Raw genomic sequence first — 22,153 nt, forward strand, 5'->3', positions numbered from 1 at the left:
ATTCACCTAACTTCCGCCCTTGCAATATGTAAGACTCGCTAGCTTCATCATGCGAAATAGGGAGAGGCGCGGCTGTCTGACGTCACATCCCTTAAAAAAGTTGTTCTGGTGACTTTATCGTGAGGCACCCATGGGCACTGGTTCCCGCTATGAGGTCTGGGGCCCTCCAGGGGCCCTAGAGAGGCTTCTAGGGCATGTTAAGCTGCAAACTAAAGTGGAGCTGTAGGATAGCTTGTTTCCCCATGTAATAATACATCTGTATAGAGATATATAACATGATATCTACATCGCTATTTTTGCTTCATGAGAAATTAGATGAGAGCTGTTAGATCAAATCTTTCTCTTAACTGGAATGTAGACACTTTAAAAATACTTTAAATAACACATTTCTGTAATAATTTAAAGGACCAGCTCACTGAAACCACAAAAACACATTCACTCACTCTAAAATGAGCATTTATTTATTGTCAAGGCAGCACCATTATAGATATTTTATTTAAAAGGTCGACATAAACTAAAAGACATCGATGCACTTCTCATAAAGAGAAGCCAAAAACAGAAAGGCTTCATGTCATGTACACAACAAACGCTGCACTGTCTATAACCACAATAAAGAAGCGAAAACCATCAGGTGGGAACCTTCTCATGCCAACCCTGTTCCTTACTCGACACACCTCAGAGTTTGATTAATCTCTCAATAAATTAGTATAAATCAACGACGACTTATATACAGATCAGGAGTGTCAAACTTTCAAGGAATGGTGCCACGCAGAGACTTTACTGCAAGCAACAGCAAGAACTTGATTTAATCACAATCTGCTTGTTTACTCTGGAAACCTTCCACCACCTTTCTTTCATCTATTGACAAAAGACGCCTCTTGTTTTAGAGTAAACAGAGTGATTTTCATGATAATCCTAATTATAGACTTACGCCTTGATTGATGGGTGAGCATATGGCCCCTCTCTTTTCTTTAAAATCACCCTAATCATTACTGAAGTAACACATTATTTCCAAATGGCTCTAAAAGCTAAGTTTATCTGGTGACACTTTGTTTAAAAATACTATAAAATGACTATAAAACACTGAAATACCTTCAGTGTGTCGGTGTTTCAATATTTCGGCTGACAGCTAACAATGCACACATTCTCAACACGTTAGTATTTAAGATTGTAGATGAGCAGCAGATATGACGTCAGCGGTCCAACATATCTATTATTTTATTCAAGCAAAGTAATGAGGTACAATCACTCATAATGACCCCCCCCCCCTGCATACACATATTGATAATAAACATGTAAAAAAACATGATTCAATTCTATTTTGCGGTCTATACACATTTAGTACTGTAAATTCTGCCTATCAGTATATTATATCTTCTATTAGTGAGATCTCTTGTTCCTCTGTCTTCTTCTTTCATCTCACAGAGCTCCTTCTTTATAGCACCTGTGTGGTTGGTCTAGTCAAAGTGTCAGGACTCGGTAATCATGCATAGTTCAGGTCGTTCGTAATCCTTCCGGTGGATTTTAAATCCTATTGATGTATACAACATACAACTTTCTTTTCATTCGTGTAGTTGCAATTTTGGCCGCCCGAGCCATCCAAGGACAGGGATCTTGTCCTCTCCCAAGGTGTCATCCATTTTTTTTGGGAGGTTTTTCCTCATCTTCATTGGGAGCTTCGGCTGTGGGTGGGAACTGCTGTTGAGTTATTGACACCACCGACATAATGTCTACATTTTTAGTTACTCATTCATACAAACAGAGACAAACTCCGGCCTTCAAACTCCCCAAATATGACCACATTGTTGATTTTCCTCCCCTCCAGCAGCAGAGTTGTCGTCCCCTGTGAACTCAGTCAGTGAAATGTGGAGACAGGGAGCCGCCTTTTTTGTTTTTTTTTAATCCCCTGTTGGACCCTGTCATGATGTACAGGAAGCCATTAGGAGTCTGCAGTGTCACCTCACTTCCAGGTGGCGGCAGCGGGTCGAACACCTGCACTGCCCTTGGTGCCCTTAGACCCCAGGGACTGACCCGAGCGGCTCCGCAGGTCACGCTCGGCATTCTCGCTCTGCGCCTGCTCCTCGTCGTACCTGCCGACACACAGAGGGAATCAGAGACGGAGGACTATACGAGTGAGGGACCTCCTGTTGGCCCTGCTCTTTGCCTTCACATGGACTATTATGTAAACAAGGGGCTTTACTCAAACAATACCACCCTGTTAAACCCACATTACAGTGGCTGTCTCTCAACCCTTCGATAGCTCAGTTGGTAGAGCGGAGGACTGTAGTGTCTATGCAAGATATCCTTAGGTCGCTGGTTCAAATCCGGCTCGAAGGAGTGACTTTTAAGTGTTTAAAAACTATGATTAGCACTATTTCTACTCAACATGATGTGAACGCTAATTCAGTTATTACTATAGGTTCTGTGTTCATGCTAGTTGCAAATGCGCAGGTTTTAGGAGCATAACTTTAATGTTTATGACAGAATTTGTCATGTTACAAGCTGATGACCAGCAAGTACATAGCCTACAATATGCGTGTCTTTCTATGACAATGAACTGGAGGTCCATAGAGTATCGAGTGATACTTCAGTATCAAGAATCAACACGACGTGAGAGTCTTCGTCCAACAGTAGGTAATCCATTATGAACACAACAGTGAAGGTAGTGTGTGCTTTAGCACCTTGTTTACACTGTGTCAATTATTCAATGGGTTTTATATCAGGAAAATCTGTGGCAAAAATATACTATTACTAAAAGGTATTCCTTCGAACCGGATTGGAACTAGATTCCTGTGAAAAGAACTAAATCTGGTACATCCACTACCGTCCTCCGCTCTGTTGCCAAATGCAACAGGAGCAAAATGCATTCCTGTTTCCTGTCCAGAATTAATCACTGATAAAGTGGTGTAGTGTAGGGAGTCAGAGACAGTCGAGGCGGAGAGTAGCGTAGTCATTTCCTCCCTCTGGTTGTTTTCACATAGGAATCATATTTAAACAAGGTGCCAAAGCACACATTACCCTCACTGTTGTGTTCAGAATGGGGCACCTGCTATCTTTACTGTCTTTACCAGCTGTTCATCACCTGTTGTTGTAACCTCACATATACTAAGTCATGAACTCTGTTGAATAAAAGCCCCTCCTTTGAAATGTACTTAAGTCAGAGACTAACATAAAGTATGATGACAACGTATCGGTTACAGTATATTTTCACAGTATAGATTTTGTTGCACTACCAGTTACAAATTTAAAAGTCACTCCTTCGAGCCGGATTTGAACCAGCGACCTAAGGATCTCTGTTATCACCACTACAGTCCTCCGCTCTACCAACTGAGCTATCGAAGGGCACAGAAACAAACTGTCACAAAATCTGAGTAGTATTTTTTCCAATACAGATTCTTTAATATTTATAAATAAAGTATTAATATATTTAGGACTTAATAATCTCCAAGTTCCCTCCCCAACTCTATGATCTTTTTTTAACCTTTGATAGCCTTATTGGAGTTACTCAATTTGCTACCATACTGTATTACAAACCTCATCAGTGAAATATGAGCTTATTACAAATGCTGTAGAACAGTATATTCCACAACGCACAGTCAAAAGCCACTCCTTGGAGCCGGATTTGAACCTAAGGATGTCTCATGTTTACGCTGCAGTCAGGCCGTTGAGTTTGTCCGAATAGATTTTAACGTCACTCACAGGACTTGATAGTTGCCCAGCGCCTCTCGGGGCGGACTGCGATTCCAGCGGCAGTCCGGGATGTCCCCGTTGGGCGTGACGATGTTGAGGGTGTCGTTGATGAGGTTGTACTTCAGGATGCGGTCGTTGGCTGTGCTGGAGGTCAGCGAGGGAGAGGCATTGACCTGAGAGGGACACAGACAAAGACGGTCACCTGTACAGCTGAGCTCATTAACATACATTCAAAGAAGAAGAAGAAGAAGTGGCAAGAGATGAAGCAGCAACACACACACTTAATCCCTTAAGTAAAGAGTTTAGCTTCTCCCTTTTTGTTTTGCATTGCCTGTTAATGACAGTTGGCTGCTTGCATACATACTTGCAGGAATATTGAACAAAGTATAGTATTCCTTGCAGAATGTGGCACATATTTTTTCAGTCCCTCACTTAAAGAGTCAACTTCACGTCGCCTGAAATAGATCAGATTGGTTTCTGTTACCAGAAATAGTTCGGGCCTAACCTGGAAACCCAGCAACTCATTGCGCGTCGGTCAAAGCGAGTGCAGTAAAATACGACAGCCACACGACAAGCACAACATTTAAAATGTTAAAACAGAGGCATACAGGCAAATAGCCTGTATCACTTGGTGCAGACTCAGTTTGAAAACAACAATGCACTGAATGGGTTAAAGACACACCTTCAGCACACATTTGAATACCGAGAGGCACACGTTCAAACACAGACACACAAAGATCAACCTCAGGGGCATTTAAAGTTGCTTAACACTGAAGGAAAAAGAACGTGGAGTTAGCGTCTGAGCATGTTCAGTGTTTTGGGTTCGGCAAAGTACACCACAGGAACAAGATGTTCTGAAACAGTAGCGGTTAACTTTTAGTAAATTCAAACCATTTCATGGGAGTTGTAGATGTGTGTGCGTGCAATAACTTCTCCTGTTAAGATTACTCACCTCAATAAGCCACGGCTTGAGCTTGTCATCAATGATGATGTCATACCCGTAACACTCAAAACAGTGCTTGTCATTGTTCATCACAGGCTGGGAGAGAGAAAACAGAGAGGCTGAATTAGGGAGAGGAATCGACCTAGACCGTTGCTCATCGTGATGTGTCGGGGATTTTTCATTTCATATTAGATGTGAAACAGAGAATGATTCAGCAGGAAAGGGTGTGAGCGAACGGAGTAAAAATATACCAGAGGACGCACAAAGTAACCTGTGTGTCGAGGCCAGAGAGGGGAAATGAGTCAGATCATTTATTAAGAAAGGGAAGTGTGCATTGAGTTGAGTGTGCTCAAAACAGAAAGAAATCCCCACACGGAGGTGGTTTGTACAGGTGTGTGTTTAAAAGCGCTATAGCCCACATTACTGAACGCTAAAAAACAAGACTGCCAACAGGAACAAAGTAATAACACAATGACTGGAGTCTGCAACATGTGTGGAGCAGTGGGTTTTGAACCACCCACAAAGTACCCATGGCCCTTTTTCCATGGGTACACTGTGGGTTGAAACACTTATAAACTACTGTTTTCAGACGAATTCGAACCAGATCTTCCAGCTGTGCTATCAAAGGGAGACGAGGAGTCGTAATCTCTACTGACTGTATTCAACCAGCTGTTCACAACATATTGATTTAACGTAACAAATGATATCAAAACATGAACTCCTCTGAAATGTAGTTAAGTCTGGGACAATGATCAGCCTCAATATCAATGTATTGGGAGTAAAAAGATCTTATGAGTTAGTAATAAAAACTAAATAAAAAGTATGAAGTATTCACTTTTTTTTCCGCATTGGAGTGAATTCACTATCCACCTCAGTTCCTTTTACTCCTACTTCCTTGTTTCAAGTGCTAGAGGATATTTTACAGTTAAAAATCACTCCTTGGAGCCGGATTTGAACCTGCGATCTAAGGATGTCTAGTATTTCCACTGCAGGCACTAAGTTTATTATAGGTGTCATAATTAGGACAAAACGTCCTAAAATCCTTATAATGTTGCAATGTCAGTAAAAAAGTCTTCATGTCTACTTACAGCCACGGCCTTCAGTGACTGCACCACAATCCAGTGGATCTGGTCGAACAGTCGGCTGGTCACCTCCATCCCTCTGGTGCTCTCTAGGTACAACCGGAGGTTACTGACCGTCCACTTGCCTCCATGGACGTGGTTGTAGTCATCCTGCGGTGAAAAGGTACAAAGTCGAACTACATTTTTCACACTTTTGGGGGGAGTTTGCATGAAGTTTTGTTGCAAAAAGATGCACAGGTCAGCTTTGAGAGGAATGGTGTTCATCAGTCTTACCCCATGTCTTTGGATGGCCACATTAGTGAGGTGAACAAACATGTTGTCCAGTTCACTGGTGCTGGGCGTGTACTTGACTGTGCAGAACCTACAGAAGCCGAGCTTGTACCTGAGGATCAAACCACAAACGGTCATTGTCATTAGTGATTAAGCCGCCTGCTATTTTCTCTATTAATCGTTTATAACGTATCAGAAAATAGTGGGAAATGCCTGTTACAATTCAGCAGAGCCAGAGGTGTTCAAAGAGCTTGTTATATTCTACCAATAGCCCAAAACCAAAAGATAATCAGTTTACTTTCACCTATTACAAAAAGAAGCATTAAAGTCTCAAATGACATTTAATTTTCCTTCCAGCTAATCAATAAATCAACAACTTGTTGCAACTCTAGACACGTAAGCGAGTTCAACAACAGAATACATTTAAAATAAAGTGTTATTGATTTTATACCAAAATCTTTTCCGAGTGAATCAATCAGGACAAACATGTTGTTCAGGGCTTACATGTAGCATTTCAGAGGCCGATATGTTGTCACCAGAACGTAGAGACGCAGGTCAAACTTCTTCCCTCCTATCAGCAGAGGATTGTCGATGTACAGGGAGATCACGTAGGCCTCCTTGCCACTAGACGCTGCTACAAACCTGAGGGCAGAAACACAAAAATCACAAACCTCTGACAAAAACCATCATCAACAGATGTGGAAAATAGTTACGCTTTTTGGTTATTTTTACTGAAAAAGAATGTACAGCGCCATGCAATTCTATGTAAAGAGTAACTACACGGTAACTCACGTGGAGGTGCGGCTGTCTCTGGACCACTTCTTGATCTGGGACAGTTTGTTGATGAGGAAGATGCCTTTGCCCTGAGCCTTCCCGCAGGGCTTCATGATCCAGGTGCTGGACGGGTTCTTGCGGTACTCCTCCACAAAGAGATTATAATCGGCGGGGAGCATGAACGTCACAGGGACAAAATCTAGAAACATAGAAACAAATACATAAACATATATATCGCTTTGTATAGGAAAAGAATGTGTGAATTTCTCCAATCATCAATGGACACCTAGATAATTGTATTTCCCGTTCTCGTCCTTCTCTGCCAGCGGACTGCCTTCCTTCTCCAGCTCCTTGCGGTAGCGTTTGATGTTCTTGATCATCAGGTCCTTCCTGGTCAGCTCGTAGTGGTTGGGGAAGTGGTTAACCATCTGGTCATCTGACAGGCGGTAGCCGGTGTCCACGCTGAACACATTCCTGATGGTCTGGATGCTCATCCTACACGTGGGTACACACAAACCTGCATTATGGTGATCTGAGGAGTCTGGAGCCAAGAAATACGCATATATGTACTTGTATTTTACCAGAATACTTCCATTTTATGCTACTTAATACTTCTACTATACTACATTTCCGAGGCATATGTACTTTTTACTCCACTACATTCGTTTGACTTTAAATGCATGACCTTTGCTTGTGTTGTACATGGTGTTGTTGGTACTTCTTCAAGTACTTCTCACACAGCATACTGTGTATGGGGCTTGCAGAGGATAGTGTCCATGGAGTAGGGAGTCACATGGAGTGAGGATAAGGTGTGAACTCACCAGTAGAAATTCCAGTCGTCGTTTTCTGTCACTTGAACCCATTCCCTCTTCTCAAAGTTGTTGATGAGCACCGATTTCTCAATATCTGTCACCCACTTCACCTTACCGGCCATGATGCCTCCCACCAGGGTGGAGCACAAAAAAACAACAACAAGGTAAACAGATAGAAACAAAGAGATTCAAGAGAGCATGCAGCTACCAGTGCACCAGTGCACCTACCTGCAAATCAATGTCAGGAAACAGCCAGTCATCAGCATCAGCTAGCCGGGGCTGGCTCTGTTAGCAGGCTGCTGGATCCTCCTCCCAGGACTGCTGCAGAGGCTGCAGGGCGGACATCACCCAATCAGTGATGCAATCTCACCAGCCTGTCGTTTAGCTGGCGGGACACGGCGACAGCTTTGTCGGCATCGTTGTTAGCACCGGTTTACATCAAATGAGCAGCATCCGTGTTGGCGGTTTGATTGCAAGCAGGCAGACTACATGCATCGATCCCCAGCGTCGTAAAGCTGCACAACGGTGATGAGACGCCCACCGCGGTCAAACCACTCTTCACAATAAAAGTCGTTGTAAAATTGATGACATATACACACGCGATGAATTCAATTGCGACTTAATTGCGATTTTTTTGAAAGGATTTTTCTTAAATCAAGAAATGTCTCACGCTCGTTAAACGACGTCGGTTCTGGGCTTGGTCCTTCCGGAAGCATAACCTAGCAACGGAGGACGCGGTGATGTCATTGCTCGACGTCGTTACGTCAGTGGACCAGCAGGGGGCAGTGTTTGCTAAAACAGTATTAAAGCACAGTGCAGAAATAAATGAAGAGTGGTTTATATCTTTAAATATCTGTATCTGTGCCTCTGATTTACAGACTAATTTGACATAAAAATAATTTGTGAATAAAAACAAATAGGTTTACAAAAACATTTAGTGACTTAAAATTTCTACAAAAACGATTGAATCAAAGGGACATGATCTTGTATTATCATATAATGATATACATATATTATATATTATTATAATATATAAGTGTAAAGAAATAAGTACAACATATTACATAAGTTGGAAAATAAATGAATAAAACTATGCAGAACAGGAGAATATCACACAAAATGGCAACATAGCAGCAACACAATTGTACCGGACAGTATTGGAAATAGATTGAATATATTAGTGTTTAGGAATGCAAAATAACTTTCCACACTGAAAGATGTTGGGAACATTTTTTGTATTTCCCTTGCAGACAAAGATTATGTTAGTATGAGCAAATAGAGAAAATAAAAACCGAGAATTCAGAAATGTAAATGAATTTTACTGGAATAAAGCTGTCTTCTGTTCGACGGGGATCCTGTCGCCCCCTGCTGGTAGCAGCCTCTTGGTCGCAGCATGTAAAGGCGTGTTCAGTCATATTTGTGGCAGTTACCTGAGAGCAACAAGATTAAAGGACGCTGCTGTAAGTACAGGGAAACACCACACAAATATTTCTTTATTTTATTACTTACAAAACGTTTCAATTATGTCTTTGTATGTATTACAGGGCGGCGTCCACTTTAATCTACACAGAAGGTAGGTTTACTTCTATTTATTTTTATTGCGCATGCACCTGTTTTACTGTCCGAGCAGGAGCATAGATATCTGTTTAATTTCTAACATAATACTATTCCAACATACTATATACTTGTTTTGTAAAGGGTGTTAGTCATTTTAGGATGAATTAATATCTGCGAATGTGCAATCTATGATCTTCAAAACGACCTTTGTTTGCTTTGGGTGTGAAGGATGACTTCATCTCTTTGTTATGACAATACAGTATGGCTGAGAACAACAGGCTGCTCAAAAACTGTCCTCTGGATATTGTTTTGGAGCTTAAGCCATGATCATATTATTACGGTTCCCACATTTATGGGCTATATTATGATGGCGTTCTTGTCTTTAAATATATATAAACACAATAAACATAAATCCATGTAATTATACTTTTTACACAAACTTTGTTCTCTACTTTATATCAAGTAAATGTATATATAAAGTCCATGAGAACATTATTCGGAGCCATGGGTGTTTTATTTCTTCTTGGTGAGCTAATAATGGCAGTTTGGTTGATTTGAGTTATGGAAATGGTGCATTTGCATTAAGGCACGAGTGCAGGTACACCAGGAACTGGTCTGAGGACAGGTGCGTGCTTCAGGGAACACACCTGACAGTTGGGGGAAAATAACAAGTCATAAATCCAGTAATAAAAGGTAGATTAGATGCAGTTTCGTGTATACACGAGTTCTGGACACACAAGGGAGAACTTAACCACACTTGTGTTGGTGTATACAGTAGTAAATGGACTTAATCCAACAGGTGATGTCATCTCTTCAAACCTGGGAGAGCCTGTTTTACCAACCTCCCCCCCCCCCCCGTAATACAGCCACCACCTATCCTGGTCACACGAGCCCGTGTTTACACAGCCTGTTTATGAACGTTGGGAGTCAAGCAGCGATAACGCTTCCAAACCATGGAACTCTCTCTCTCTCTCTCTCTCTTATGTGGGCTCATGTGACTTATTTGAATAATACCGGTTTCTCCTCTCAGCAAACAACATGGTGGAACAAACAAGACAGCGGAGTCGTGTCGTGTCCCTCCAGGCTGGACCTGGTGAGGTGGACACGGATACCCTGTTTGACGTGAACCTCAGGTACAGCACCGGCCCTTCACCTGCGTTAGTCACAACAACAGCAGCTTCAGGCAACAGACCATGTGGGATCCATAGTACCAGAAACAAACAATATGTATAAAAAGGCTTTAGTTTGAGTCTTTAGTTTGTTTCTACATTTCATAAATATAAAAAAACACAAAATGTACACACTATACTGTAATTTTGTGTATGTGCAGGATAAATGATAGAGCCGCACGGGCCTTTGGGCGCCAGTTGGCTGTAATCGGAGATCAGCTGGACCAGGAGTGGACCGGCAGACTGCCAAACTGGCTGCCAGCTCCTCTCCGCATGCTGAGACCCGCTCAGGCACTGACAAGGACCATATATCGGTATGAAATCAGGATAAAAATCTACATCTTTACCTTTTTACATGACTGGCTGTTAAGACATTGTAACTTGTTGTCGTCCAGAGATATCCACAGTCAGTTATGGGGCTTCCAGGGTCTGTCTGCTGCGGTGAAGGCCTGGATAGCGAGCGCTGCGCCTGGGCAGGGGATGCTCAGAGTGGACGCCTGGGCAGCCTGGGTAACACTCACACATCATAGGAGTACAACGTGTCTGATCGCTGTTTTTCTTTTGCTGCTAAATTATCAAAAGAATAACGTGACATTCTCTCATCTCACAGGTGTCCAGTTTGAAACCAGCGACCTGCACTGGCTGGACCAGAAGAGCACTGGTGACTGTGGCACTGGTGGCTGCAGTGACCATCTTCGGGGCACTATGGATGGAATGGAAAGCCTAAAAAGAAGGGCCATGAGCAGGTCTTCTAGGCCATTATATATTTGACCAAAATATGTTTGCAAATTAATGACAATTATTGCTAAATGTTTGTTTCTGCCGTTTACTTTGACTTCTCTTTTTATACTATTTGAAAGGTGTTTTGAATTTGACGCTATACGACCGTAATTAATATTTAAAAACAAAACAATAATACTGTTAAATTTGTCGGGGCATGTGGGAATTGTTTAAAAGGGTTTTCCAGTGTTGCCCCAGGGAGTTAGCCAGCGTATTGTAGCAGTGACTTGTTGGTTCACAGATGTATTAAATGTCAAAAAGCATGTTTCCCATGACCGGACTGTTGCTGGCCTGCAGTCTTTTGTATCCAGATTAGTTTCTTACTGGTTTAAGAGGCCAAGATTTTTACAAATATGCAGCCTGGCTTAATAAAAAAAATGAAGGGAGCTGGACTTTCTGTTTCTTTTTTCATGCAAATAAACTTCTAAATAACGACATTTTGTAGTTTCATTAATAAAAAAAACATTTAATTACATAATCATAATACAAGACCGTAAGAAGCAACCACAGGAGCTTGCAGGTTTAACAGGTCTTGCTGGTCATGTCCACACTAAAATGAGCACAGAGGCCCCATTTTATAAGTCTTCATAAGCGGTGACTTCCACGTGAGCGTACGTTATGAAGGCCTTCCGGTTACACTTCTGAAGCGTGGCCCCGAGCTGCTTCCCCGGCCCGACCTCGTAGGTGTAAGGGAACTTCCTCCCCTGCGTCCTCTCGTAGATCTCGTGCAGAGTTTGCTCCCACTTCACGGGCGACACCAGCTGCTTCACCAGCTGCCGGCGCACGTGGCTCTCGTTCATGTAGCGTTTGCCGTCCACGTTGGAGTACACGTTGATTTCGGGGCGACGCACCTGAACGGGATGAGAAATCCACGAGTTAGGCGACAAGCACTCGATCAGTCACGGTGTGTAACCTTTCCAAGAGCGGCGGCTAATGTGTGTGTCTTGTGGAAGCCCAAAATGGAAGAAATAAGCAATAGAAAAAAGTTTGACTGACCTCCACCTGTCTGAGCACCTCTCTGAGGGGCTCAGTAGCCGACTGCATCAGCTCGGTGTGAAACGCCCCGCTGACCGGGAGAGGTTTGGTCCTCGCGAACTGGAGACGCCGTGAGTTCTCCTGCAGGAAGTCCAGAGCCTGAGAAGACAACACAGTGACGCTGAATGAGATTATTATTTCAGCATCAGTTGTGCTGAATGTTCTATCATATCATATCTGTTCATGGCTGTATTTTGGATTCAAAACTGCTCCATACCTTTTGGTGCCCTGCGATGACTCGGCCATCAGGGAACAGATAGTTGGCCACGGAGCACACCGACTTCTCGACCCCCAGGCTGCTGCAGTGCTCTTTGGCCTGCACACACGCATGTTTATACTGGGCCTGAGGTCTACCGATGACCGACAGCATCCCGCTAGGAACCAGCTCTGATGCTCTCTGCATGGCCTCTGCACGAACCTTCACCACATACAGAGCTGGAAGACACGGAGCGGGTAACATATGACAGGTTAACTTTAAACCCGAGCAACATCTTTGACATGCACGAGCTAAGAAACACGTTTACCTTCTGCATAGTTCATGGCGCCAGAAAATACCAGGGCAGCAAATTCTCCAACGCTGAACCCTGCAGCAGCAACACACGTCTCAATGGCCTGTGGACAGAAGTGTAAAGAGTCAGATAGAAATCTAAATAAGATGCATTGTTATTAAGTACTTTTGCTTTTAATACAAGTATAATACATTGTATTTTTTTACTATAACCGACATTTTTATACTGTAGTATAATTTATTTTTATCAGCCACCTTTGGGTTTTCCTGGTTGAGCCGCTCCACCGCAGCCAGTGAGGTGACGAACACCGCCGGCTGACAGTGGACCGTCTTCATCAGCTCCTCCTCGGGTCCCTCCAGGCACAGAGACAGCAGGTCGTACCCGAGGATCTTCTGGGCTACCGAGAACATCTCCTTCACGTTCGGGTACTTCAGGAGCCCTCTGCCCATGCCCACGAACTGGCTACCCTGGCCGGGGAAGAGGAGCACGGAGCAGCCGCTGGGGTCCTTCGCGGGTCTCCGCTCCTCGCTGTCCGGGAGAGGAGCGGAGGTCTCCGGCGGAGGGTGGTGAGCTCCATCCTGGTTGGTGGACAGTCTCCTGCTCAGAGAGACCAGCGACCGGACCGTCCCTCTGGGGACCACTGATGACAACATGGCGTCACCCGATGATGTCAATAAAGACCCATAATCTGCCTGGAAAAACTGCAATGAATGAACTTAAAACAAAAAATATCGTAGCTAACGGTCAGCGTGACACGGTCCTGAGAGCTGCCATGTTTATTGACGTCACTGGTGGGGTTGAATTTATTTTCTTTCCGGTTCACGTCTCGGTCCTTTCCTGCTGCAGCGCCACCTAGAGGTCACAATATGTCATCATGACATTGTATAAAATACAATTAATTTAACATTCTTTAAATAAATAACTTTATAAAACATGTAATACAATTCATGATAACTCATTTTATTGTTATGATCCCTAATATGTTATGTATCTTTGAAGAATAAAACTTAATTGGCACACCAGGGAAGGACATTTGTCTTTTTTTCTAATTAGTTGCCCTACTGTATTAGTTAAGACACAGTAGAAACAATAACTTTGCCAGATTTATTACTTACAAACACAACTTCCTGTGAGTTCAGTTATCAGGATACAATAGAGAGATATTTGTGGGAGAGATGTTGTGGTAATTCAAATGTGTTGCCCACAGAAATGACCAATATCACAAAATGATGTTTTATTATTAACCAATAAAATGTATTGTACAGAACTGTAAATGTCAGTCGATCTTCGTCAAATCATGCATCACATTGTGCTTGTCATCATTGATGTTAGTCTGCATTTAAAAATATAAATATAATACAACGTTTCTTTATTGTAAATAGCTTTTCTCCTTCTCCTTTCCACTCTCATCCTTAAACAAATGATGAATTATATTTGAAACTTTTCGGATCACATTTGTCCGTTGGGTTTTCTCTGCGATTCGTCTGATCCATCTGACAGGTTTACAGCCTCCATCTGCTCCTCCAGCGTCTCGCGGTCTTCTGGTGTCTGTCTGTTCTGATCCGCTCTGATCTTGAATTTGGAGATGAACTCATTACTGGCCAGCGCTCCTTCCTTTTTGGGACACATGTTTTTTGATAATAGGCGATGTTCCAAACGTTCTGCAAGAAAAACCCCAATAAAAACAGAGTTTGATCTTTGTGATGAAACATTTGACTTTTAGGTCAGGATCGCAAAAGTAGTAATTTTAGGAGTTATTTGTTATTTTATTAGCTGAATATCGAACAAAATATCTCAATCAAATTGAATGGAAAGTTAGACCATAGTTCAGGGAACAAATGCTTCGATTTTGATGCAGATCCAGATTATTGTTGAAGGATTTTTAAACTAAAAAAAGTTATTTTGATCAGACTAAGAGCATTACTGCACCTCCAGGACCGATGGGCTTCATCAGGCGGTTCAGCTGGACGTTCCAGTGTCGTACGTGTTGACTGGCATACCTCAGCTTCTCTTGTAACTCCTGAAATAAGAAAATCGAACAAGTGGTTTCGAATGGGCTGTTCAAAGGGTTAAACATGCTGCAAACTGAGGCAATCCAAACACACTGTCTCTATCTTACCTCCAGGTGCTGGTGGCTCCTCTGGCGAGAAGCCTGCAGATCCTGGAGCTCCTGAGAGGCCGAGTGAAGAGCTGAGGGGGTGTGATCGTCTGGACTGTCGTCTGAGGCCTCCAGTATGGGGCTGAGGCACTGCAAGGCCCTCTGCTGCTCCTGGAGCTGCTGGAACTGCTTCTTCTTCGCTTCTTCCGCCTGCAGCAACCTGGAGAGGAGAAGTTCGGTTTGGTTTAGAATAGGTTTTCAAATTGCGTGTTGCTGGTCCTCAGAGGGAGAGACGTGGCCCACTCAAATTTCATGGGCAGCAGTTGCATTAGCAACTGTGACACAAAATTGACGTGTCCAATTGCTGCAATTTGTGTAAAAATCATGCTCTTTCTCTGAATCATAACTCAATCACATCTGAACACATAGACATGATACACATATTTTATTGTATGTTCAGTGTGATTTCTATTTGATGAAATCACGATCTGTATGTATGTTTGTCGTGAATAAAAGTAATCCAGTGATATCTATGTATACACTCATGGGCACATTGCAAAAAGAGACCGCTAAGAGGTAATTCTGAATACTTTTAATAGTGCTAATTTGCCAAAATGTAAACAAATACAGGCAGAGTTTTGACCCATTGCTAATTAACTCCTTGGCAACATTATACTTCCTGTTTACAATACCCAAAGCATTATGGGTAAGTAGTCCCAAAACTTAGAGAATGAATATCCCCAAGATAGAAAAAAAGTTTTAAAATTCATTGACTTTTTCATGTTGCACTATGAATATTGTTTCGACATTACTCAGGTCCATAATGTCCCATCAACATAGTGCTTATGTGACACTCTCCTACAAGTCCTACAGATATTTGTGTTGAAAATCTGTGGATACATCGACATAAAAGTCAACAATATAAAATATGGGTCACAATTTTATGAAGGTGTCAAACATGTGATTTGGAGTTTCAGTGGGAATATTGTGGGTGTTTGTTTATTACCTCTCCAGCTCCAGTCTGGCCCTCTCCTCCTCCAGCCGGGCCTGGATCTCCATGTTGAGAGCAGCCTCCAGTTTCCGCTGCGTCAGCTCCAACTCCAGGATCCTCTTTTTCTGTTGCTCAGCCTCCTTTTCCTTCTCCTGCATCTCTGCCTGCATGCTGTCTCTCAACTAGGAGGACACACACACACACACATGCACATCAATACACACCAATTGGGTGGAAAGAACTGACCTATTCCTGAATCACCTTTTCCAGGAATGTCATTACCGTTTCTCCACCACTAGAAATCACTGAAGGTTAAGCCTGACTTTTATAATGCCAATGTTTTTGTGCTGTTTTCAGGACTCTGAATCCAATTTCGGCAAATTGTAAATAACCATTGTCATCTAAAAAAAACCTTTCTCTTACCGTCTCGGCCTCTTTCAGCTGTCTCTCCAGCTCCATCTGCACCTCCCTCTGTTTCTTCCTCTCTTTTTCCTCGGCCTCCCTTCGTCTGGTTTCTAATTCGCGTGCATGCTGCAAGACGGATGAAGATTAAAGGTTAAAACTGAGCTATGACCAATCGTCCCTCGACTGAGTCCTTCCGCATCTTACCTGTATGATGCTTTCTATTTCTGAATCCTGTCTGTCTTTCTCCTTCTCCGTCTTCTCCATCTCCTGCATGTTGGAGTCGTCCGATTGGCTGCTCCGGCTGCTGCAGCTGCTCCGGGCGCTCCGGCTGCGCTCCCGGTGGCTGTGTTCCCGCTGGACGCGTCTCTTCAGTTTGAGTTCGTGGTGGAGGGAGGACTTGCCCTCGCTCTGGAGACGGAGGGCTGTCTGAATAGCTGGAGAGGTAGCAAAAATACACACTGTAGGTACTGTAGATACTGTTAATGGTGTTTTATTTATTTAGAGTGTTTCTTTGTGGTTCAATAGCTTATCTCCACCACAAATCCCTAAAATAAACTATGGCCAATAAAGTAGGTTTTGCCAGTGACTAATCCAGGTGTAAGATGATGAGTCAAATCAAATATTGAGTCATCAAATATCAAATATAGAACATCAATATACTGAAAATAACAGTTTGGTATTTCGTGAAATACACTTATTTGCTTTTTTGCAGTTAGGTGACAAGATCAATACCACTCTTATGTCTGTCCGGTAAATAGGAAGCTAGCAGTCAATTAGCTTAGCATAGCATAAAGACTGGAAATGGGGGGGGAAACAGCTAGCCCAACAGTAACAAAATCTACCTACCAGCAACATAAAAGCTTACAGATGATATCTTGTTTGTTCAATCTTTACAAAAACAGAAGCAACAAATGACAAGTTGTGGTTTTACAGGCGGTTATTTGGTAACTTCATGGAGACTCTATTGTTTGCCTGGAAACCGAACAACAATGGCAAGACTGGATAAAGTCAGGCTAGCTGGTTCACCCTGTTTCAAGTCTTCATACTAAGCTAAGCTAGCAGTTGCTTCATATTTATTTATCACTATCTTCTCCTCTAACGTCCCAAAATGTAAAACTAATCCTTTACAATGTCTCACCTGAAACCAGTGAATTAAACTAGAATGTACCGGTGACCCCACACACGATAAATCACTGCAGTCAAAATGTAGTTTCTGACTCTGTATGCTTATTCTTATACACACCAACACACCTTGAGTCCACTCCACCTTCTGCCTCTGGTCAGACGCGCTCATCTCAAAGGTCTTATTGTGAGTTTTCACACAGAACATACAGCGCTTCCCCTCCCTGTCTACAATAGGCTGAAACAGAAAGAAGAGACTCAAATACAGGGATTATGGGATTTAAGTGCTGTAAAGGACTACATCTTAACATTTGCCTGGGCACCATATAATTAAACATGCAGTGTTTGCATTTCCTCACCCACCTCTATGATACAGCTCTTATTCAGCTGGATCTCCCCTTTCTTGTCTCTCAAGGCCTCGCTGACGTAGTAAGCAATGGAGGAGGGCTTCAGCACAAACCAACGCTCAGTCCAGTTCCTGCGTACATGCCCCTTTTTCCACATATAACCCTGGAAACAAGGGACCTCATTTAAGAAGAGCGACGAAGAAGAAGACGACAAACAGAGACAGGAAGATACAGAGAACACTCTCTACCCTCTTGAGGACGTTGTGATACATCTCCAGAAAGACCTCATCCAAAGCCAGACCGAAGGCCTCGGCACTGGTGACCCTCAGCAGCCGGCCTGCACCCATGTGCTCCAGGAAGGTCCATACAGACATGTCGCCTTCCCACACTGTGGCATCCTGGGATAAGAAGTCCTCTAATGGCTTCCCGTCCCACTCCTGGCTCATCGCTGTGGAGATTTTCTTGAGGAGATACTCCACCTAAAAGCAAATATTGCGAGCGTTTTGCAAAAGAGACCACAAATAATAAATATTGAGAGTATCAAGAACATATTTTATCAGTGTATTTCTGTGACGTAACCCTTTACAGAGGAAAGCTACTGTGCTGATAGCACAACAGCCGTTTATTTTTGTCTCTGTCGACAGGAAACCAAAAGCATTATGAAGGAAGTGGCGGAAGGAAGAGACTCATTAACTTACTTGCACTTACTTTTTTTCCGCTGTTAAAAAAAAATGTGAAACACTGACTTTGCTGGGACACGAGCTGGGTTTATATAGAGAATTATATGTCTTTCTAGCAATTAGGAGATTACAGAGTGTCTCGTGTGACTGCCTGTAAACCCGTTGTGTTTCCTTGTTTCCCTGTGTGGTTATTTACTCTATTGATCTTTATCTGCCTAGTGAATGTTAAGGAAGGAATTTCTGCCACTTTCTAATGCATTTTCTATCAGAATGTGCCCCTTTTCTTTGGTTGCTTGATGTTAAAATGTTTACATTTTATACTCTGAGGTGTAAATAATGCAATCAAATAAAATGAACATGAACTTGAGTCTCAATCGATTCCCTGAAATCAAGTCGCTCTTGACGTTGAGTCCTACGTCAAATTCCTGTTTCACACCAAAATCAACATGTTTTACCTCCTCCGGTATCATCACCAGTGGGTAGCGGTCCTCAGACAGGAGGTTGAATAAACAGAAGAGCTTGAAACAGTCTCTTTGCGATAGCAGCGCCCCCGGTGGTAACCCCTTGAAGTTCTTCTTCATGGTCATCATCCAGCACAGGTCATCAAACTTCTCCTTTTCAAACATCCCCTCTTGGACCTGAAATGAAAGAGTCTTAATGACTGAAACGTAATAAACCTGGATTCAAACTTCATCTGATGGAAACGGTTTTAACAACAGACAGAATAGGTATTATATATAACTCAGCCAATGAGATTATTTCTTTCTCCTAACCCCAAAATAGCACCAAATATATTGATATTAATGTCAATATTAATATCATATCAGTATCAATATTATTAATAGACTGCTGTCCAAAGCAAATACATTTCCAGGACATGATGGGTATTATAAATCACTCAACCATTGAAATTATTTTGTTCTCCTAACTCCAAAATAACATCAATATAATAATAAAATAGTACTTTCCAATGCTTTGTTTTTACAGAACATAGAAAAAACGAATTATTGTTTAACATATTAAATATAAATATAAACATTTAATTAATAATTATTTAATTGCTGGAGGCGATGATGTCACAGCCACAGTACCTTATCCAGTATGTATTTGTTGAGGTATGGCATGTAGCCATGATTAGACACAGGTCCATCATCATCATCCTGGAAGTGCTCCTCCAGAGCCACGGGGTCGTGTGGGATGTTCAGCACCGTGTACAGGTTGTGAGAAAGCACCTGAAGAACAGACATACAGATGCACATAAGCACACAGCATTGAGGGTTTCGTCTGTGCACATCCCTGTTTCTTCATACACACATAACCACAGACAGCTGGTCCATAGCATGTCAGGGCAGCTTTCTGCTATTTCCCTGGATTCTTCTCTCCTATGGGAGCTCAGTCGGGCATGTAGGAACTGGACGGAGAGCAACATGACAGACAAAAAAAAGAACACTCACTGAGGGAGGAAATAGCTCAATAAGATCTGTACTTGTTGTTCTGTCTTGCCTTTTATTTGAAACACTCATAGTGAGGGTATTATCTCACTACTGTGTGTTTCTGGGCCACAGAGAGAGGTTGGACTTTGAGCTTGAAGCTTCAGATGGGCCGCCAGTATGAGCAGGGCTATAAAGAGTAAAGCTTTTTCAAATATTTGGACTTGTGTGTGAGCTTGTAGTGCGTTTGTGTGTTTAGAGTTAAAGTTCATTCCCATAGAATAGGACTACAAGTTAGTATTTCACAACATATACGACAGACTACCATTGAGACTGGTGACTTTTTGGTTTGTCTTCAGCCACAATAAAAAAGGGATTTAAATAAAACATAGCACAGTTAAAGTCTGTTTCTGTGTCCAGCGCACGCCCCTCGCTCAGTTTCCTGATCTTAAAATGACCACAAACAGTCCTGCTTACCTTCAACTGCGATTTGGACACTTTCCCGCACTTCTCGACGTCCAGAGATGTGAAAGCGTACCAGATGGATTTGAGGAGCTCAGATTTTAAGTCCATGTTGGAGACGTCGCTGTGCGCAAAAACAAGTACATTTCCAAGCGCAGCGCGGCGGCTTTTACGCAGCGACGGGCGAAGCGAGTGGTGGTGAGAATTGCCAAATAAAATGTGGGGCAGAGTACAGGCTGCTGAGCAAACTGCGGAGTCAGATGTAGGACAGACTTAAAGAGGCGGAGAGTAAAGCTAGAGGCCTATACTTTACTCCAAAATACATGTTTTTAAAACGATTTTTGTTTTGCAAATGTCAAACACTTTAAACAAGTCTAGTTTACATTCTTCTCAATATATTCTGGATACATTTTTTTTGCCATCTATTCTTGAAAACGTGTATCTGAATACAATGTACAGACTTACAGGGCAAATTACAGATATCCAAGCTATATAAGACATTTACCCAGACTAGATTGCCTCAAAGTGACGCCAGTTTAAAACAAATAGAGGACACCGTGTTATCAGATTGAGGAGACTTTTCACCGTGGCTTTAAAGACACACCCATTTGGGCAAAGAGCCTAAAGCAATATTTATTTTGGTTAGACATATTTAAGGGGTTTAAACCAATCAAAATACAAAATAATTCCATGATTTATATGATTTGTGTGTTTTTAAGGTTGTAATATAAATGAGTTTACAAGCAAAAACCTTCAATGTATCAATGTGATGCTTAATAATGTGATAGTGATTTTATATTTGCACAACTCTGCAGCCATTTTATGTCCCTTCCTTGGAGCATTTGTTTTGGTAGAGTAGAAGTCATAAATAGTGCACATTAAAGTACCCAACCCAAAATAGTTTTCAGAGGCGTTAAGAGGAAAATGCCTCTTGTGGTTTTCCTGACTTAAGGTGCTGCTCGCAGAGCTCCTCTTCAGTGTGATGAAACTTCTGGTGGGGATGTAGCAACCTCAGGCAAAATAGTTTTAATAAGGACAGTGTAATCAGATAGAAAGCATCCGCATGCCTTGTTAGAACATAATGTAGGCTAATCAATACTATAATTAGGTCATGAAATTCATTGTTGAGCGGCCACCGCCCACAGCTTTTATGTTTCTAAATGTAGATATATGGCGGCTTTAAGGTAATCTTTGTGATGAATTGTGAACTTCATATTGCCCAATTTGAGCAGATGATGTAGCTCATAATGTTCTGCTCCATAAACTAATCAATGCTGGGTCACGCTGCTTTGTTTCGTCACACTCAGCAGTGCGTCTGTGTCTCTCCCTTCAAGGGCAGATGTAATCACCGTTGTCTCAGGTGGTGTAGAAATGAGATGTCGTTCGGTAAGCCGTAATTCAGAATGGCCCAGCCAGAGGTCTCCGTGAGGATGGACCACTCCCAGCGCTGATAATTTACCACTCTGGCACACTTCCAACATGGCCTTCCTCATAAAGTAAAGAGCTAAAGCTGTTTCTAAAGCTCATTAGAATGAAAACAGGAGGTGCAAACCTACCAGCTGTCAGGACGAGGGACACAATCTTCACTTATTTCCACCTCTAAGAGGAAAATGCTCACATTAAAACCCCCAAAACTGCTCGTCAGTGATTCACAAGATGTTACACATGCATGAAAGTACAAGAATACTGTTGCCACTTATCAATATCACATCGTGCAATGAGGCAGAGATTTCTTGTTTATTGTTTGACAGACATAGTTTACAGTTTCAGTCATGCATGTTCGCACTGTTGGTGATTATTAGAAGACATTATATATATATATATATATATATATATATATATATATATATATATATATATATATATATATATATATATATATATATATATTTATAATGTATATCATCATAGACAACATTACAATTACAATGGCAATAAAAAGGCCTATCCTAAATAGGAAAGGGATTTTGAGGCTGGAAGGAAGGCGAATGGATTTG

General features: G+C 42.2%; 4 protein-coding genes across 4 annotated transcripts; 1 reads left to right on the forward strand and 3 right to left on the reverse strand.

Moving 5' to 3' along the window:
• Nucleotides 1–1,831: 1,831 nt before the first annotated feature.
• ttll1 (tubulin tyrosine ligase-like family, member 1) lies at nt 1,832–7,704 on the reverse strand. Its single transcript, XM_079183474.1, has 9 exons — nt 7,581–7,704; nt 7,046–7,254; nt 6,778–6,958; nt 6,490–6,627; nt 5,989–6,097; nt 5,722–5,865; nt 4,643–4,729; nt 3,700–3,863; nt 1,832–2,090 (listed from the first exon to the last, which is right to left on the reverse strand). The coding sequence occupies exons 1-9, from the start codon at nt 7,691–7,693 to the stop codon at nt 1,961–1,963; spliced, it is 1,275 nt and encodes a 424-aa protein (XP_079039600.1). The 5' UTR covers nt 7,694–7,704; the 3' UTR covers nt 1,832–1,960.
• Nucleotides 7,705–8,994: 1,290 nt separating this feature from the next.
• bik (BCL2 interacting killer) lies at nt 8,995–11,475 on the forward strand. The gene is made up of 6 exons (XM_079184072.1): nt 8,995–9,031; nt 9,116–9,144; nt 10,159–10,261; nt 10,459–10,611; nt 10,693–10,807; nt 10,908–11,475. Exons 3-6 carry the CDS (start codon nt 10,167–10,169, stop codon nt 11,022–11,024), a joined length of 480 nt encoding a protein of 159 aa, XP_079040198.1. The 5' UTR covers nt 8,995–9,031; nt 9,116–9,144; nt 10,159–10,166; the 3' UTR covers nt 11,025–11,475.
• A 124-nt stretch (nt 11,476–11,599) lies between these two features.
• Nucleotides 11,600–13,383, reverse strand: mcat (malonyl CoA:ACP acyltransferase (mitochondrial)). Its single transcript, XM_079184070.1, has 5 exons — nt 12,876–13,383; nt 12,637–12,724; nt 12,330–12,547; nt 12,074–12,211; nt 11,600–11,928 (listed from the first exon to the last, which is right to left on the reverse strand). Exons 1-5 carry the CDS (start codon nt 13,272–13,274, stop codon nt 11,653–11,655), a joined length of 1,119 nt encoding a protein of 372 aa, XP_079040196.1. The 5' UTR covers nt 13,275–13,383; the 3' UTR covers nt 11,600–11,652.
• A 270-nt stretch (nt 13,384–13,653) lies between these two features.
• def6c (DEF6 guanine nucleotide exchange factor c) lies at nt 13,654–20,389 on the reverse strand. The gene is made up of 12 exons (XM_079183516.1): nt 20,172–20,389; nt 19,356–19,496; nt 18,720–18,902; nt 17,833–18,063; nt 17,601–17,747; nt 17,367–17,475; nt 16,320–16,549; nt 16,134–16,241; nt 15,726–15,892; nt 14,741–14,939; nt 14,551–14,641; nt 13,654–14,282 (listed from the first exon to the last, which is right to left on the reverse strand). Exons 1-12 carry the CDS (start codon nt 20,265–20,267, stop codon nt 14,071–14,073), a joined length of 1,914 nt encoding a protein of 637 aa, XP_079039642.1. The 5' UTR covers nt 20,268–20,389; the 3' UTR covers nt 13,654–14,070.
• Between the last annotated feature and the right edge of the window lie 1,764 nt (nt 20,390–22,153).

This window comes from Pholis gunnellus (genome assembly GCF_910591455.1).
Source record: "Pholis gunnellus genome assembly, chromosome: 22".
NCBI lineage: Eukaryota > Metazoa > Chordata > Actinopteri > Perciformes > Pholidae > Pholis > Pholis gunnellus.

Excerpts from the sequence above, each read along its gene's own strand:
- bik (XM_079184072.1), top strand. The coding sequence starts at position 10,167 with ATGGTGGAACAAACAAGACAGCGGAGTCGTGTCGTGTCCCTCCAGGCT. Across the intron at positions 10,612-10,692 it reads CTGACAAGGACCATATATCG|AGATATCCACAGTCAGTTAT; the intron begins GTATGAAATCAG and ends GTTGTCGTCCAG. Across the intron at positions 10,808-10,907 it reads TGGACGCCTGGGCAGCCTGG|GTGTCCAGTTTGAAACCAGC; the intron begins GTAACACTCACA and ends CTCATCTCACAG.
- def6c (XM_079183516.1), bottom strand. The coding sequence starts at position 20,267 with ATGGACTTAAAATCTGAGCTCCTCAAATCCATCTGGTACGCTTTCACA. Across the intron at positions 17,476-17,600 it reads ATAAGAGCTGTATCATAGAG|CCTATTGTAGACAGGGAGGG; the intron begins GTGGGTGAGGAA and ends TTTCTGTTTCAG. Across the intron at positions 15,893-16,133 it reads AGCTGAAAGAGGCCGAGACG|TTGAGAGACAGCATGCAGGC; the intron begins GTAAGAGAAAGG and ends GTGTCCTCCTAG.
- ttll1 (XM_079183474.1), bottom strand. The coding sequence starts at position 7,693 with ATGGCCGGTAAGGTGAAGTGGGTGACAGATATTGAGAAATCGGTGCTC. Across the intron at positions 6,628-6,777 it reads AGAGACAGCCGCACCTCCAC|GTTTGTAGCAGCGTCTAGTG; the intron begins GTGAGTTACCGT and ends TTCTGCCCTCAG. Across the intron at positions 2,091-3,699 it reads CTGGGCAACTATCAAGTCCT|GTACGACGAGGAGCAGGCGC; the intron begins GTGAGTGACGTT and ends GTGTGTCGGCAG.
- mcat (XM_079184070.1), bottom strand. The coding sequence starts at position 13,274 with ATGTTGTCATCAGTGGTCCCCAGAGGGACGGTCCGGTCGCTGGTCTCT. Across the intron at positions 12,725-12,875 it reads TCAACCAGGAAAACCCAAAG|GCCATTGAGACGTGTGTTGC; the intron begins GTGGCTGATAAA and ends TTCTGTCCACAG. Across the intron at positions 11,929-12,073 it reads AGGTGCTCAGACAGGTGGAG|GTGCGTCGCCCCGAAATCAA; the intron begins GTCAGTCAAACT and ends CATCCCGTTCAG.